Source organism: Peromyscus maniculatus, chromosome 9, assembly GCF_049852395.1.
Source record: "Peromyscus maniculatus bairdii isolate BWxNUB_F1_BW_parent chromosome 9, HU_Pman_BW_mat_3.1, whole genome shotgun sequence".
Taxonomy (NCBI): Eukaryota; Metazoa; Chordata; class Mammalia; order Rodentia; family Cricetidae; genus Peromyscus; species Peromyscus maniculatus.
In genome coordinates, this window is record NC_134860.1 from 12,107,018 (window position 1) to 12,125,824 (window position 18,807).

The 18,807-nt window shown below is 39.1% G+C and overlaps 1 protein-coding gene across 2 annotated transcripts in view; it reads left to right on the forward strand.

The window, feature by feature from the left end:
- Grid1 (glutamate ionotropic receptor delta type subunit 1) overlaps positions 1-18,807 on the forward strand; it is a 721,704-nt gene that overhangs the window by 593,749 nt on the left and 109,148 nt on the right. For both annotated transcript variants that reach the window (XM_015995614.3, XM_006976687.4), the window contains exons 9-12: positions 4,253-4,354; positions 6,159-6,356; positions 9,797-10,121; positions 11,217-11,355. In XM_015995614.3, coding sequence (XP_015851100.1) covers positions 4,253-4,354; positions 6,159-6,356; positions 9,797-10,121; positions 11,217-11,355 — 764 coding nt within the window. The remainder of the gene's footprint in view (positions 1-4,252; positions 4,355-6,158; positions 6,357-9,796; positions 10,122-11,216; positions 11,356-18,807) is intronic.

Here is an 18,807-nt window from a genome sequence, read left to right on the forward strand (position 1 = left end):
GATGAGGGACCCCTCTCCCCATAGTTCCCTGTAGCCAGACACTGGATTTATTTATTTGTTTTCGAATAGAATTAAGCCATAACTTAATAACAGGTAAGAATCTAGATGTACCTTTGACTTTCAGTCCCCAGAAAAGCATGTGATAGAATTTTATTGATTCATTGTGCTAGTTATTGTTTATCTAAAGCTCCTTTTCCCTTCCTGCTAAAGTAGTGAAAATCCTATTAAAAGAAGATGAGCATAAAGCAGGTAATAATGACTGTTTGCCTACATGCAACATATATCACACACATTTTAACATACTTTGTTCCATTTTTATTAATACTTTTTCTGTATACATAATTCAGGTTATATGAAACAGGTTTATAACCTGTTGGTGATTCTTAATTAAGCTATTTTATGATAGGTTATTTCAAAATTATTTTATTCCTTTAACAGCCTCTCAAACTTGGTAGGCAGGAAATACAAATGGTATTCTATTTTACAAATAAAAAATGGAATTTGAGTGAATATATTAAGCAAATGTTCATTGATGACCTTCTGTGTCTCAAGTGCTCTGAGGTCATCCTGCTAAATGCTGGGAACACATGACTCATTCATAAAACCTGCTAGTCTCACACCTTCAAGCTCCCATCTTCTCCAAAGCTACACCAGTTATAGCAGCTGCTTATGGAGAGGAGATTGCAGTGGTATCTGAGGCAAGTTAGAGCCAAGTGATGGGAATGAGCAAGGCCAGCTGCAGCTTATGGTCCTGGTCCCAGGCAGTAGGGCAGGAAGTCAGGTCCCATAAGTGCCCCAGAGACTAATTCTGAGTCAAAGGCCCTGGAGATCACTTCTAGTACAGCTTTGTATAAATCCTGGAGACAAGGAGGAACATTAGTTGTGATGAATATAACTTACTAGTGTATTATAATAATGCATGATATGTTTATACCTTCATATCAAGGGAGACAGGTGTTGGGAATGATTAGTGGAACCTCTACAACATTTCTGTTATTCTAAAACTATTCTAAAGTAACAGTGGTTTTTGAAGATGAGTCATAATTTATCAGACCCAGAAGGAGAGAAATAGCATCCTGGGCAGAAATAATTGAACATAAGGTTCAGGAGGGCACATGTTGAGCGTGGGAAAGAGTAGAATTCCTGGGATTAGAGTATACACGGCTATCTAAACTGAGTGAGCTGAAAGTCAGAGTAGACTTGGGGCTGGGAAAGCTGTTGTTTTGGGTCAGACTTATGAATATTTGGAGTTACTCTGTAGGAATGATAATTTATATACTTTGTGTTTTGAAATACTTTAAAATTGTATTTTATGCATATAAGTATTTTGGCTTGCATGTATATCTGTGTACCATATACATGCCTGGCACCCATGGAATCTGGAAGAAGGCATTGGATCCCCTGGAACTGGAGTTAAGGATGGTTGTGACTACCATGTGGGTGCTGGAAACTGAACCCTGGTTGATTACCAAAGCAATGTGTTCTTCACCACTGGGCCATCTCTCTAGGCCTGGTTAATTTATTTGAAAGGTATGTTCCAACACACAGAAGATGGACTGGAGGAGAGCTGGTAGTAATGAGACTGATAAGGAAACTGTTGTAATGGTTGGGGCAGAGTTGTGTTGCCCAGAGCCTTGTTGTGGGTTGAAGCAAAGCATTCAGGGAGAAGGCTTGAAAGATAGAGCTCTTCTACAAGTGAACTGAGTCCTAAGTAGGCCAGTTCTTTATTCCATGCTCCTGTTTGTTTTTACTCCCAAATCTCACACCCAAGTGCAATCTCAATACAAATACAGCCTGGCTGATGAAGGCTAGGCAGAGTTCTACACCAGGTGCTCAATCAAGCCAAGGTATCAAAGTGCTAAGATGCCCCTCCCTGTGCCAAGGATACTTGGTAGCTGCTGCAAAAATCCAATCACAACATAGGCTAGAATATCCAGTTGACACATCCTATGTCAAGATTGCCTTCATCCTAACTCTGAGTCATTGTGATGGTAAAAGACACCTCCAAACACCACCCACACCCAGAAACATGGACCACACATCAGGGACTAGGCATCTCCAGAGCCAGCTAAACAGTTACTGGATGCAGATACAGATAGCCAAACGCACACCTGTTCCTGGCCCTTAGATCCAATCTGTAGCACACAAAGGAAACAGGAAACCAAGCCTTTGACTGAGTTTTTACTTTTGTCTTTTCAAGAATTTTATTTTGTTTGTTAAAGATTGTGTTTATTTTTAATGATGTGTATGTATGAGTGTTTTGTCTCATGCGTGTGAGTGAGGCTGATGAGGCTGATGAGGACATTGGATCTCCTAGAGCTGGAGTTATAGACAGTTGTGAGCAGCCATGTAAGTTCTGAGAATGGAAACTGGGTCCTCTGCAATAGCAGCATGTGCTCTTAACTGCTGAGCCATCGCTTCAGCCCCGGCCCTAATTTTTAGTCAGCTCCATGAATCTACTGAGTCTGGGTACTATTTTTTTTTTTTTGGAACCACGGTGGGAAATAACCACATTATTTCCTTCTCTTTGTTTCAGTTCTCAGAGAATGGTACCATTAAACATCTTTGGTGTCTTTGATTAGAATTCTGGTAATCTCAATTTGCTCTTCACTCCAGTGTGCTGTAAGTTAATTAGCAGTGATGTGGGGCTCTATAGAATACATGGCCATGCTCTAAATTAAATTATTTATTCTCTACTGACATACATCCTATTATTTAAGATGGAATTGATATTAGTATATGTTGGGTCCAAAGTGACAATAAGAAACACCAGACGTCTTTAGTCTTTTAGTCTTAATACGGGCTTCTATATCTCATTTTGGTGGTTTTTGTTTTAGGTCTCAGAATTGTTGTATCTCTCAGGTAGAATGCTTTCTCACCTTCTAGAAATGTGGCTTCTTAGGTTTGAGTGTCAGAACTACAGAGAATTCTGGGAGAGTAGAAATATCCTAAGTGCAGCTTTGGCAGCTCCTTTAGGGCCCCAGAAGTACATGTCCAGAGGAACACATCTGGAGTTAAACAGATACCTTATACTTCTTCCATAATGAAGAGTGGGTACTGTCTAGAGCTGTTTGATGCATGAACCCCTTGCTATATAAATGGAGCTCAATGGAGCACCAGCACCAGCACCAGCAGCATCTTGGAGCTTGTTAGATATGGATAAACTCATCAGAAAATACCTAGAAAAGCCATGTGACTTGCACATATCTATAGTTTGAGAACTACCAATTTGATTTATAGCAGTGGCACATAATCCTTGCTGAATGTTAGAATCACCAAGAGAACTAACATATCCGTATCTTGTCCACTACCAGCCAATTCAATCAGAATCTCCATAGATGGAGCAAAGTTTGAGTATATTCAAAAAAGTTTCCACAAAAGAGCCCAAGACACAGCTAAGCCAGTGGCTTGGGGTGCATTAATATTCCTCATGACCAGACCTCAAGGTTCTGATTTATTTGGCTCAAGAAATGTCTATTGTCTCTCTGCAATTAATAATTGAGGTTCATTGACAGCACAAGGGTTTGGTCATTGTTGCTAAGATCTTGTAGCCATGTAGGAAGGAAAAATGACTCTTGAACATTTTGTCTTCTCTACTGCTCAAAGCCAGAGTCCTCTCCACCCCCTTAGCAAACACATCAGGGATGCGACAGACTATCGGATACAGCCTGAAGCCTCATAAAGATTCTGGCAGATAGCAAGCATATCTACTCGGCTACCAGCTTCTACTTACCTATCATAGAAAGTTATTGAGGTTGTACCACAACAAAAACAGGGAGAGAGAACTTAGCCCTTGGTGTTGTAGGTCCCAGGGTGCTTGACTAGCCTTATACTTGTGTCTTTGTTAATTACATTATTATTCTACCTCAATTCAACTAGTTGTAGTGCCATCAAAGGGAAGGTTAAAGGCACAGGTAGGGAAGAGAAGACTTTGTGGAATGCACAGTGACATCACTTTCAGAGAGGACAGAATAAAATTAGACATAAACATTCATTCCAGAGGCAAAATCCTCCAAATTGGCTTTATTTTAGGGATTTTAGAGCTCTGGGCCTCCAAGTGAGATGATGGAGGAAGTGAAACTTTCTGTTTGATGCACCTCTGTCCTTTTATGGTTTGGAGAGGCCTCTAGGTCTCCAAGAGGCCCAGGCTGTTGCTGTCTGCCTGTGTGATTCAAGATTCTGGTTTATCAGGGGCCTCTAAGGTGTATACCAGATTCTTCCATCCCTTACTCTTCCCTATTTCTCTCCACAGCTGGCAACCTGGGACTCGGAGAAGGGCTTGAATGGCAGTCTGCAGGAGAGGCCCATGGGCAGCCGCCTCCAAGGACTGACTCTCAAAGTGGTGACTGTCTTGGTAGGATCATGGGGATGCCCTGGGACCTTCATTTTCCAGGTCTCTGATTCAGAGGCTGCTCTCTGTTAATGCAGGGTTGAGGAGGGGATGTTGAGGGGCCACGTGAGTTCTCAGGAGTCCTCTCCTTCAGATAATTATGTGGCACAACCTAAGGGAGAGTGAGATGGAAGAGTCTCTCCAAGGACTTCTGGGACTACTAGAGGAGATCTCCAGGGTGCAGTGTAGGAGGACCACTCATGGCAACTGCTGCTGGGCTCCTACTGGGATCCTACCTGGATCTTGACCTACTGCTCCTCTTTGGAGAACAATGTGGATAGCCAGCTTTCCCAGAAAGATGCTTGGGGGAGGAAATTCTCCTAGTGGCTAACATTGCTGAGGGTAAATGTGATAATAAGTGTGCAGTGAAGAAATGTTAATTAGTTATATTTTTCTACATAGTTTTCCTGGAATCATAGACTGTTGCAATAGTAAGACTCATTAATATTTTTTAAATTTACTTTTCCTTTTAGAAGAACTTAAAATTTTCTAATTTGGGGGTAGCCCAGACATGGCTCAACTTTTTCATTCCCTCCCAGAAAACTCAGAAGCCTTTGCCTGCAACATTTCTGCTTTCCCTAAATGCATAATATGAATGAGCCTTAAATCCTGTTTCCTTTCTTCCTTTCTTCCTTTCTTCCTTTCTTCCTTTCTTCCTTTCTTCCTTCCTTCCTTCCTTCCTTCCTTCCTTCCTTCCTTCCTTCCTTCCTTCCTTCCTTCCTTCCTTTTTTTTCTTTTCTTTTGATTTTTGGAGACAGGTTTTCTACAAGTAGTTTTGGTACCTGTCCTGGATCTCACTCTGTAGACCATGCTGGCCTTGAACTCACAGAGATCAGCTTGTCTCTGCCTCCTGAGTGCTGGGATTAAAGGTGTGCGCCACTGCTGCCCAGCAAATCCTATTTCTTTTAACTAAAGGAATTCCATTAGATGCATTGCCAGGGGGGCTCTTTGCCCTCAGCCCCTTCATATTCAATTTCCCACAAGAAGAAATAGTGTGGGTGGGTGGCTGAAATGTTTTCTAGATGATCACTTACCTCCCGGGACATAGATATAGTCTGTAGGTATGAACTCAGTATGGTTGTGGATTCATGATCTTGAGGTTTAATCCTTCCCTATCCTTTGACTTATGGTATAACATTGGTCTGTTAATGGGCACTTATTTTCTAGTACAATCTGATAGATGAAATGCTGTCTTCTCTCTGTCTAATATCGCATAGCTTTATGACCATGCATTATTTTACATGAGAAGTGTCTTAAGTCTTATATGGCTCCCTTAGAATAATGGCATATCCTAAGGACAGAATCCTACGTCAGTATGAATTCTATAGAAGAAGGAAAGAAAAGACACCATTTGATTGTGGGGTCCGAGGGTTAGGATAGAAGCTAGGAGGAAACACACAGGACCATTAAATCCCTACTGCCCCATGCTGACCTGCTGACTGGAGCATCGCTCCTGTGCACTGTACCTTGACTGTCCATAAAGAGCTTTTTAGAAAAGGGCAGGAGAGTTCAGTCTCTTCCTAGAAATTGGGTAAATACCAACATTCCACCATTGTTGGTGGTTATCATCATTATTATCCATGCTGGGGATAGAACCTAGGGCCTTATATATGCTAAACATTTGCTTTACCACTGAGCTACACCCCCAGCCCTAATACTAACATTCTAATGTTATGACTCATCAGATTGGTCCCTGTACCAATAGCCTGGAAATATATGTCAATTAACGTGTTGTTGGTTTGAAGAATATTCATTCTATTTTCTATAGGAAGAGCCTTTTGTGATGGTGGCTGAGAACATCCTTGGACAGCCCAAGCGTTACAAAGGGTTCTCCATAGATGTGCTGGATGCATTGGCTAAGGCTCTGGGATTCAAGTATGAGATATACCAGGCCCCTGATGGCAGGTATGGTCACCAGCTCCATAACACCTCCTGGAACGGGATGATCGGGGAGCTCATTAGCAAGGTAAGTTCCAGGATCAGGACCACAAAGAGGGGCATTCCAGTATGTCTCTAAGAGCTATCTAAATTTGACCCATTACATAGTCGAGTCCTTAGGACTACACTGAAGCATCCTTTTCCTCTCTGTCTTCCATGATATGCCTGTTTCTGCTCTTTTATTTTCTCATTCACTGACAACCCTGACTTTTCCCTTCTTGTACATTGCTCATTCCTTTGGGGCCTACTTCCTATAATAAACCTTCTCTATAACTCACCCTTTAATAAACCACTTACATTCTTGGACTGAAGTGGGAAACTTACCCTCCACCCCCACCAAGGAGTTCTGCTGAGTGCTTTTTCTTTCATGTCTTACAAACCACAAGTATAGTATACACCCATGCAAATGTGAGTGTGCAAGTGTGAGTGGACATGTTCACATGTTGGCTTTGTTGTGTGTTGAAGGTATGGCATCCCCACATATCTTACCTTTCACATCGTTTCCTTTCTCCTATCTGCAGAATATATCTTCATTGACACTCATAGCATGAAGACGATTCATCATCTCTCAGTCTTGTTCCTGATACTTCATTTCCTCACAGTTATTTACAATGGCGACTCCCTCTCTAATATAACTGCTTCTACCAACCTTGACAATTCCTGGCATTGCTGTGGACAGCCCAGGACTCATAGTGCCTTGTCTCACTCCAGTTATCTTTAATGTAACCATCCCCCTCTATCTTATTAACATCTTGCAAGGCACCCTTTGTGCTGATTTATGACCACAACTGTTGTCCTTCTGATTGTTCTGGGGGGTGGGGGCGGTTCTTTCTCCTGAACACAGGATCTTGCTTTTTAAGCCTATGTAGGAAGATACTAGGCCTATTACCTTGCCATAGTCCATTAACTTTTTTTGTAAAAGCAACTCTATTGTAGTAGAATTTAGAGTCTATAAAAATAACCCACTTTAGATCTTCATTTTAATATTTAGTAATTGTACAGAGTTTGTGCAAGTGCTACTGTATTCTAGTCTCAGAGCACTTCCATGATCACATTACAGTCCCTCTTTGATAGTTACAGCTAATTCATTCTTACTCTCATCCCTTGGTCTTCCTGTTTCCTCTAGAGCAGTGGTTCTCAGCCTTCCTAACACTGCGACCCTTTAATATAGTCCTCATATTGTGGGGACCCCCAACCATAAAATTATTTTCATTGAACTTTATAACTGTGATTTTGCTGCTATTATGACTCATAATATAATTATCTGATATGAAGAATATTTGATATGCAACCCCTTTGGGGGTTGAGACCCACAGGTTAAGAACCACTGCTTTATAGAGGTGCAGTTGGGAACATTGTTTATATATGAAGGAATATCATACGTGGTCCCTGGTGTGCGGCTCTTTCCACTTGGCATACATACTTGAGATGTATCCATTTTCTATGTTTCTTGTACCCTTTTGACACTGTAGCCTTCCCTAACCTGTGTACCCTCTGTGGTCAACCACACAAACGCTTGTACAGTTCATTTCATATGATTTTCTGTGTCCTTGATTTCTTGTTGTATACAAGTCTTGAATCAATGTTGTTATGAATCCTCAAAGTACTCATCCAGGTTTCTACATGAAATCTAAAAGTCTATCCAGATTAACTCGTGGATGTGTGTGCTCTCTATCCTCAACTGTCTACTGTTTTCATTTGTTGGATGCCATGACTACATCCCTCAGATATGCTTCAGAGGTTTTCTTTTCCTCCTCAAGAAACCTAATAACCTTTTTCCTTCTCAAAGGAAAAACTAGTTATCCTTCTATATTTGAGAAATAAATTGAGACTTCTGGGTATGAAAGTCTACTTACTGTGAAACACACCCTATAAGTTCAGGGCCTCCACTGCTAGTAGGGGAATATCTCTCCCCAGTGGCAGGAAGCTCAGACCTGCATTTCCAGTTGGTTTCAGTGAGCTTCCTCTGGATCTTGATTCATAAATGAGTTCTCCTTTCATCCTATGCTAATAACCTCCCCTGATCCAACTTACTCTTTAAATCTTTTTTTGAACTTTATTTTAAAAATACTACTTTTGTGTGTATTGTATGTGTATTATGGGTATGTAGTATATGCATTCACACATACACCACTGAGTCCATATGGAGGCCAGAGGACAACTTGCAGGAGTCAATTCTTTTCTTTTCTTCTACTATATGGGTCTTAGGGATTATACTCAGGTTGTCAGACTTGGTGGTAGGCCTGTGCCTGCTGAGCCATCTCGGAGGCCCTATCTCTCAGCTCTATAAATATGGTACAGCCTTTAAAGAGATTCCTAAATCTTTGGTTCATGAGAGAAAGACAAGATTCAGACATGCTCTGGCATAGGCACCTTCAACATTTTTTTCCAATATTATTTTAGGTCAGCAATTCTCAACCTGTGGGTCTTGATCCCCTTGGGGGACAAATGACCCTTCCACAGGGGTTGCCTAAGACCACCGGAAAAACACATATTTCCATTATGATTCATACCAGTAGCAAAATTGCAGATATAGGATAGCAATGAAAATAATTTATGGTTGGGGGTCACCACATGAGGAAGTGTATTAAAGGTGCTGAAGGGTCACAGCATTAGGAGCCCCTGCCCTAGCACACAGTGTGCACATAAAACAAGAAAGGCAGCAACATGCCCCAGACAGTAAGAACACTTGCTGTTCAAGTCTGAAGGCCTAGGTTTGACTTCCAGAACCCATGTCAAGATCGGAGAGAACCAATACCTGAAGTTGACCTCTGACCTCCACACATGTACCTGCCCTCACACCCCTCTCTGTCTCTCTCTTCCTCTCACACACACAAATAATCAATGAAAACTTTAAAAATCAATGAAGAATATTTTTTGAGGTTGAACACACTTGGACAATCATTTAACAGAATTCTGAAGTATTTTAGAAGTGCAGTCAATGGAGGTGGGATAATGGAAGTGGCAGAAGCTTGCTGGAGAAATAGCTGGTACCTGCCCTCGCTATGCAGGGAGGATACAGATTAACCTTGAAGGAAGAAGGATGTCCTTGGTAGGAAGTAGAAGGCCAAGGTGCCCCTTTTGATTACTCGTCTACTTAGTGCTGACTTTCAGTGTTATGGCATTTTGACTGGAACACAGGCAGAAAGGAGATAAAGTTTGCTAGGTGGAATGATAAGAAAAGAAGCAAGTGGAATTCATGGGAAGTAAAGATCCTTTACTGAACTTTATTATCTAGAAGAATGTTGTAGGAGGTTTTAGGTCCAGGGAGAGACATCTGTAAGATGAAGGAGGTAATAAACAACATGGTGTTAGATTGTCCTTATGTTCTCTGTATTCTCAGGGGTCAGCTCTCAAACCCATTGCCTCTGAGCAGATCTTTGAAATGAGTAGAAGGTGGACCTTGACCTAGGGTAGAAATCAGCAATGAACTGAAAGTCACTTCTCATGAACTTCTTTGTCTCTCAGAGAGCAGACTTGGCCATCTCTGCTATCACCATCACCCCAGAGAGGGAGAGTGTTGTGGACTTCAGCAAGCGATACATGGACTACTCGGTAGGGATCCTCATCAAGAAGCCTGAGGAGAAAATCAGCATCTTCTCCCTTTTTGCTCCCTTTGATTTCGCCGTGTGGGCCTGCATCGCCGCTGCCATCCCTGTGGTTGGTGTGCTCATATTCGTGTTGAACCGGATACAGGCTGTGAGGGCTCAGAGCACTGCCCAGCCACGACCCTCTGCCTCCGCCACCCTGCACAGTGCCATCTGGATTGTCTATGGAGCCTTTGTTCAGCAAGGTACCTTCCCAGTCGTCTCTTGTCTGAAGAGCCCTGGGGGCCCGAAAAAGCTTATCCTCTGGTAAAATTCTCAGATGCATATCACAAAAGTCATTTTAAATGTGATTTTATTTGATCTCAGGACATTGCCAATATCAGGCTGCACTCGGTTTTTCTAAGCAATACCAGGTGGAAATTAAATAAAGCAACAAAGATTCCCAACTTTCATTCCTGATTCTCCATTTTAGAGAAAATTAACTTTGGATTTCAGTGTATTTTCCTCCCCTCCCATGTTAGATTGATTGCTATGCATGCAAGGTTGTCAAATGGAACGCTGCACAAACATTCACATAGTGCAGCAATCTGTAAAGTGCTACTCCAGCTATTCTTGAAATATAATGTCTCCTACCTTCCAGAGGCCTGGTAGCACTTCTGTCTAGTGGTGAGTTTCAGGATTGTGCAATTTTGACCAGAAACAAATTGCAAAGTTCTTAATGTGAATCTCAGCCCTGCGAGCATCATGGCAAAATCTTTTCAAGGTTACATAAGGAGAATAGGGAGAGAGATTTCTTCTACTACCACCTAAGGGACCAAAGAGAAATAATTGGCTACAAAGAGGTAGTGTCTCACTGACTGCTACATGCAGTGCTTTCTGAGAATCCCGAAGGGGAAAATCATCCAGTGAGGGCAGCTGAATATCAATAAAAGTGATATGGGAGATCTCATTTCTCTGAGTTAAAAGAAAGCTAGGAGGCCTCCAGGTAGGAAGAAATTCTTTATTTACAGAATTCCTAAGTGTTCTCCATGTGAATTTGAAATTGCCAAAGATCTTATATTGGGCACTAGCTCTGGAAGTTCTTGCCACAATGAGATAGAACCTTGTAGCTGGAAGACTTGGTGTTATGACAAATTTCTCATCACTAGATTCCAATCTCAATTTCCCTGCTTTTTACCATCCTCTGGCCTTTCCCCATATTGGTGGTTTTAAGAACATTTCCTTAAAAAAAAAGTTCTGTGCACAAGTAATAGCAGACTTTGACCTTGGCCAAGGAGGGCAGAATCTTGCTGGAGGTCAGAGTGAGAGGAAGGCACAGCTAATCTCTCTGCATTCTGCAGGTGGCGAGTCTTCTGTGAACTCTGTGGCCATGCGCATCGTGATGGGCAGCTGGTGGCTCTTCACCCTCATTGTATGTTCCTCCTACACAGCCAACCTTGCTGCTTTCCTTACAGTGTCCAGGATGGACAACCCCATAAGGTACGTCTGCTCCTCCTTGATCTACATCAGCTCTGATGTAGTCTTGTTGAGGCGGCCCGATGGTGTAGAGAGAGGCACCAGGCAGAGACATACTCAGACACGGGCTCTGAAGGGAACGTTTAACGTGAGAAGGGCTCCAGTCCTGCAATTTGTTGTAGTCATGATTACATAAATATATAAATTAAATTTATCTGAACATTTAAACATTGATTATAAAACTAATAAACTGAAACACAAAATTAACAAATTAAATTTCCTCAGACTTTTAAAAATAGAATGTAACCACATGTAATCAAAATTTTATCAACATTCATTTAAAATTAATTAATATCACAAGTCCAATATATTTTCAGATCTTCAAAGATCTTAAAATTATTTTTTAAAAACATGCCAGTTGGGCCCTGGAGATGGCAAGTTGGTAAAGATGGCAGTGGTCAAGGCTGATGACCTAAATTCAATCCATGGCACCCACATGTGGAAGGAAAAAACCAGATCTTCTGACCTTTACATGCATGCCAAGGTAAACATGTAAACACACACACACACACACACACACACACACACACACCAAATATTTGTTTTTGCTTATATTCATAAAATTATAAGAGTTTTATCAAGAGTGAATTCTTGTTTTATTTAATTAAAATATAATTTCAGGTATGACTTTCTTCCTTCATTTTTGCAAAATGTTAAAATTATACAATGAGAGAATAAATTCAATGTCAAAGTTACTCTTGAAAATGCCTTAATTATGATCAGATTCTCAGATGCAGTGCAAATTACCAAAAACAAACAAACACACAGAAAACCACATACCACCACAACAGAACAAAGGCACAAAGTAAATGTGTATTAAACCTGAAGGTGCCCAGGTGAGAGCAGGCCTGGATGTGCCCAGTACTTAGCTGGATAGCATAGTGATTCCAGTATGGCCTCTCCCCTGGGCTCTGCTGTGAAGTTCCTGCTTTTCCTAATGTTTTCAGTTCACTGTATCACTATCAACCTCTTGGTTCTTTTGCTCTCCTCATGTATGGAGTTTTCTGTTTCAATCTGTTTCTTTTGCTCCCAACTGCCTATTTAAGAATTCAAATTCCTTGACTAGGACTCAAGATTCAGTTTGATATTATCTGATATCATTATGAAATTGACATTTTAACTGCGATAATTAGAGATTCATATGCAGTTGTAATAACACAGAGAGGTCTCCTAGGCTCAGCCTAGTTTTCCCCAATGCAACATTTAGCAAAACTGTAGTATAGTATTACAATCAGGTATTGATATTGATATGATTGACTGGTTTTATTTAGATTTTCCATTAAATATGCTATATAAGTAGAATTGTGCACTTTGACTGTGGCTTTTTTTGTTAGCCTGATTCCTCAGTGACTCTTGCAGGTTGCTGGTGTAGTCATAGTTCATCGCCTCTCAGTGATGAGCGCATTCCATGTACTACAGTTTGTTTAATCATCCACCCATTGGAGGACATCTGGGCTGCTTCCAGTTCTTGGCAATTATGAATAAAGCTACTCTGAACATTTTTGTAGGTTCTTGTGTGAACATAAGGTTTCATTTACATGCAATCATTATACAAGAGTGCAATTGCTAGGTTGTATGACAATTGAATGATGAATTTGATAAGAAACTGTGTTGGCATTTAGTGTTGTTTTCAGTTTTTATTTCTTTATTCTGATATGTAGAGTGATGTTTCATTATGGGTTAAATTTTCATTTTCCTAATGAGCAACAATGAATACTTTTTCTATGCTTATTTACTTATACATCCTTGTCAAGAAAAATCTGATTTTAATATTTTACTTCTTTTCTAATTGGATTGTTTGAGCCCTGCCATTGACTTTGGAAGGTTCCTTGGGTGTTTTCTATTTATATATTTTTTACATATTTTATCAAATGTACTTCTTCATCTGATATGTGATTTGCAAACATCTTATTCCACTCTGTAGCTTGCATTTTAAATCTCTTAACAGGATCACAGAGAAAAGTTTTCAATTTTGATGAGGTCTAATTTAGAAAGTATTCCTGGACCAGTCAGGATTTTGACATCATCTTAGCCTGGCATAAGATGTTGGAGATTTTCTCCTTCCTAAAACTTTTATAGTTTTATATTTTTCAATGTGGTCCATACCAATTTTACATTAATTTCCATATTTGGATTGAAGTTCGTGTTGAAGTGGGTTTTTTTTTCTTTATTCATTTATCCAAGCATTATTTGTTAAGCAGTATGGACTAGGTATGGTTGAGAGAAGTTTAGATAACAACATTGTACAGGAGAAAGCCCCTGCTCTGGAGGGGACAATAATGTAAAAAACAGGGTATCCCGAGTGCTGTGGGGGAAAGATGAGGCAAAACACTACAGTAGTATGAAGGTGAAGGTATTTCTTCAGATGGAGTGGTCCTCAAGGCTCTCCTACCTCAAGAGCATGGTGTGATTGTGTGTATGTGAATTGTGAATGTGGTAATTTGGGCTGAGATTCACCACCAAGTTCAATGAAACCTAGGGATCTGTGCTGTTGGTTTGGAAACAAAGGCTTAGAGGCTTTCTATCTTAATGTTTGACATTAGAATCACTCACTACTACCAGATACGGACTCAGTGTTTAAGCAACAGATTGGGGTGTTCATTGACAAGCTTTTTTTTTTTTAAACTGCATGAATGTGTTTCCTTTTTTGAAAAGAAAACTTGAAATAAACAACTTTAACCATCATTTGGAAAGAATTAGTCCTTGGCATAGAACTGTTTATAAACCAAGATACCTCTGCCAGGAACACTGTAAATGTAAAGTCTTCAGTGCCCCCAAGGTGAAAAGCTGTCCTTTCCATTAACTATACTATTTAGAGACAGAATAAAGCTTAATAACACATCTCATGATTACTGTGTGGACATGTGTTAAAATCTACAGTCCAAGCAGTTTCAAGTATAAGGTCTGGTATCATTAGCTATAGCCACCATTGTGTTCATTAGATCTGCAGAACATATTCATCACACCTTAATGAAAATCTACACTCATTTACACCTTATCCCTCCTGGTTATCATTCTACTCTCTGCTTCCACGAGTTAGACATTTTAGACTAACATATAAGAGAGATCATGAAAAAATATTTGGCTTTCTATGTCTGGGTTTTTTTTCAATTTGACACCCTCTAGGTTTTCATAAATGACAATGGTTCCTTTTTTTAATCTCTGAGTAACATATGTGAGTTCTATCAATATCTATCTGTCCTGTCTATCATCATGTATGTTTTAGTCTCTTTAACCATTCGTCTGTATGGGAAGTTTTCAGTTGATTCCCTGTCTTGGCCATAGAGAAAGATGCTGCAATGAACATAGGAATATGATTTATCTTCAAGATTGCAACCTCATTTCTTTTAGTCATAAACTGAGAAGTTGGGTTATCAGATCATATATAATTTCTAGATGTATTTTATGAGGACTCTGCACTTTTCCATATTCTATACTAATTTGTATTCTTACCAACAGTACACAAAATAGCCATTCTAATGGGTAGCCTTTGAGTTCTATTTATTTGATAATTAATACTATTGAACATTTTATTTTCATATGCATATGGGCAATGTGTATTTTGATAAGCATTTATTCAGGTCCCTCATATATATTGGTTTATTTGATGTGAAATTTTGCTGTTTAACTGGCCTCAAATTTGCCATCTTTTTGTTTCAGCCTGATGATGATGCTGGGAATAGAAATTTGTGTCACTATGCAAAGGCCCTCTGACTGTGTATAAATCCAGCTATTTGTTTTCTTGCTGTTGAATTGTTACTTGTTTATATATTTTGAATTTTAACATATAACCAGATGCATGGTCTTCAGATATTTTCTATCACTACACAGGCTCTTTATTTATTCTGTACAATGTTTTCTTTGCTAAAGATTTTTAGCTTGTTATAATTTTATATGTTTATACTTTATATTTGCTGTTGTTATCTTTACTTTTGGGGTCATTCAAATAAGAAATAAAATAAAATCATTAGCTAGTCCAATAACAATAGCTTTCTGCAGTTTCTTTTGGAAGTTCTGTATTTTCAGATTTTACAGTTTAGACTTAATTCATTTTACACATGATGGGAAATGTTCTTCTTCGCATGTGGAATACCCAGTTTCCCAACACCAAGTGTTGAAAAATAAGCCTTCTCCAACATGTATTCTTGGCAGCATTGTTCAAGATCCATTACCTATGAGTGCGCAGGTTTATTTCCAGGTTCTCTGTTATCTTATACTGATCTGTCTGTATCTTCTGTACCGATATTACACTGCTTAGGATTACCCTAGTTTTGTAGATTACTTTGACATAGGTAATGTGATACCCCATGTTTATCTATGTTTGTTACATTCCTCAAATTGATTGGGTGGTTTCTGTTGATGAGCAGGGATTTCAGAGTCATTTTTTTTCTATCTCTATGAAAAATGACTTTTGATTTTTGATAGGGTTGCTTTTGTTTTACCAATCACTTTTGGTAGTATTTTCTTTTAGAGAGAGAGAAATAAGACCTAGTTCATTCTACAACCAAATTTGAGTGTCTGTGGCTCAATTGTCATGTGTCATGTGACCCAGGAACACAGATTTAGGTTATCCTAAATTGCATCTCTGATGTACCTATCAATGTATTTTAGTATAGATATATTAATGTTAGTGATTATTTCAATCTATGAACACAGGATAGTTTTCCATATATTTCTATCATTTGCATAATTTTCGCTTGTCTCTTCTAGTTTTCAGAGTATACATCCTTCACCTCCTTGGCTAAATTTACACCTAAAAGCATTTGATGCTTTATTCTTGATTCATTTTTCATATAGCTCATTGTTAGTCTATGCAAATATAAATTTCACATGCTAATTTTATATTTTTGTTCTATTATTGCATTTCATGTGCATGGGAGCTTTGTCTGCACATGTGTAACATGTTAACTTTATGTCTTCAAATTTTCCTTCATTCCTGTATTGATTCTCATACTTAATTGATTGAAATATTTGGGGTTTCCCATGTAGAAAATGATGCCATCTGCAATTAGAAACATTTGTACTTCCTATTTTCCAAGTTAAATGTCTTCTATTTCCTTTTCTGTCCTCATTGGTCTGGCTAGTAGTTCCAGTACGATACTGATGAGATTGCAAGACTGAGCATCCTTGTTCCCAGTCTCAGAGGAGAGGTGCCCAGCTCTTCAGCACCAAGTGCTGTGGTGACTATGGACTTGATGAGTCTGCCCTTGCACACCCAGTTACAATGGGTCCTTTTCTAACTCACTGAGATTATTTTATCATGAAAGGACTTAAGTTTTGTCAAATGCTATTTGACATCTGTTGAAGTGAATATATAATTTTTCTCTGTTATGCTAATGTGTTATATCACACTTAAGGCTTACCTGGCTTGGACCAGTCTTGTAAAGTCTATTAGCTCCTCAAAATGTTATTGTTTTAATGTATTGTTGAATGTGGTTTGTTGCCATTCTGTCAAGGATTTGGGCATCTGTATTCATTTTGGGTATTAACCTATCATTTCTTTGTAGGTTTTTTTTTTTTTTTTTTTTTTTTTGGCTTTTGTACCAGGGAACTGGGGGCTTTGTACAGTGAATTTGGACCAACTTGGGTAGTATTTTGGAAGATTCTAAGAAGGATTTCTCTAAATGTCTTGTATACTTCAACAGTGAAGCTATAGTTTCAGGCATTTTCTTTGTTGGGAGGCTATTAATGATGCATTCTTCTTACTCTTGATTCTTTCTATTTCAAGCAGGTTGCTTGCTTTTTATCCATTTCTTTTAGGTTATCTGATATTTGGGTGTGTATGGTTGTTCTTAGTCTTTTATGATATTTGTTTGTATAGTTTTAAGTTGTCTTTATTTTCATTTACAATTTCATCCAAGCCTTTCTTTTTTACATGTGTAGCTAAAACTTTGTCCGTTTTATTTCTTCAATGAGACCAACTTTCTCAATCTTTTCAATTGCTTTCCTAGTTTCCATTTTGTTCATTTCTTTCTTGATTTTATTTCCTTCTTTATTTTAATTTTAACTTAGTTTGTTCATTTTATTAATTATGTTTGTTTTATACAACTTCTTTTTTAAACAATTTTTAAAATTATGGTTTTAATTGAAATGGAATTACGTCACTTTCCCTTCTCTCCCCCCTTTAGCCCCTTCCAGTTGGCTTCCTTTGAACCCCTCCCATGTACTTCCTCAAGTTGATAACCTCTCTTCTTATTTGGTTATTATTGTTGCATATATATATATATATATATACATATATATGTATATATATATATATATATATATACACACACAACCTTCTGAATCCATTTTTGTTTCATGTGTATGTAAAAATACAGTTTTAGAGAGTTTTAGAGCTGACCATGCTGCATTGGACAACCAATAAGGGGACCTATCCCCTGGAAGAGGCTACTTCTTCTCTAAGCAGTCATTAGTTGCCTTTAGTTCCTTGTCCAGGGGTGGGAACCCACAAAACTTTCCCCTTCCACATTAACATTTCCCTTGATATTGCTATTGTTCCAGCCATGCTTATGCGGCTGTTTCCAGGAAAGGCCTGTTTTATAACAGACTTCTTGGTATTTTGGTTCTTAAAATCTTTCTGCCTTTTCTTGCACAATGTTTCCTGAGATGCGGGAGCTGTGTTGTAAATGTACCCCTTGGGGATGGGATCTCCATGAGCTTCTAGTACTGTGGAAAACTGGATGTCTACCTGCAGAAGGATGAAATCAGACCCTTATCTATCACCCTGCACAAAAATTAAATCCAAGTGGATCAAAGATCTCAGTTTGAAACCTGAAACATTAATGATGCTGTTTTTAGACAATTTCTCACATGGAAGCAGTGCATACCAACTACTCATCCCTGGAAGAGGCTACACTTATCAGTATCCACCTTTTCCACACAGATCTCTCCCTCTAGTTCATTTTAATTTATGTGGGGGGGGGGCGTTGAGAGAGATAGATACATGCTAGCTAGATACATACATACATGCATAGATACATAGACAGACAAACAAACTGACAGGCAGACAGACAGAGACAAAGTGAGACAGAGAGGCTTTGAGACTAACCGGAACTGTTTGAGTGTGGAGTTATCTTCAGGAGCCTGGTGTGTGTAGCTGTGGGTGCACAAAGAAAAACAATGGCTTTTTCCTTTTTCTCCTTATAGATTCCCCTTCTCCATGAGTCAGTAGTCAATAGTCAGAGGTCAAGATGGGACCACATTAGTAATTTCCAGATGTAGGGCTGCTCTTGTGTGATCTCAGTACAGGTAACTACAGTTATTGTGGTTAACACTGTATACTATACTACTATAATATATACTATACATACTATAATATATAATATTGTAATAATAAGTATAATAGCTGTATTGGCTGAGAGGATGACATTTCATATCTCTTCACTAAATCTGTCTCTTTTGTAATTCTGTCCC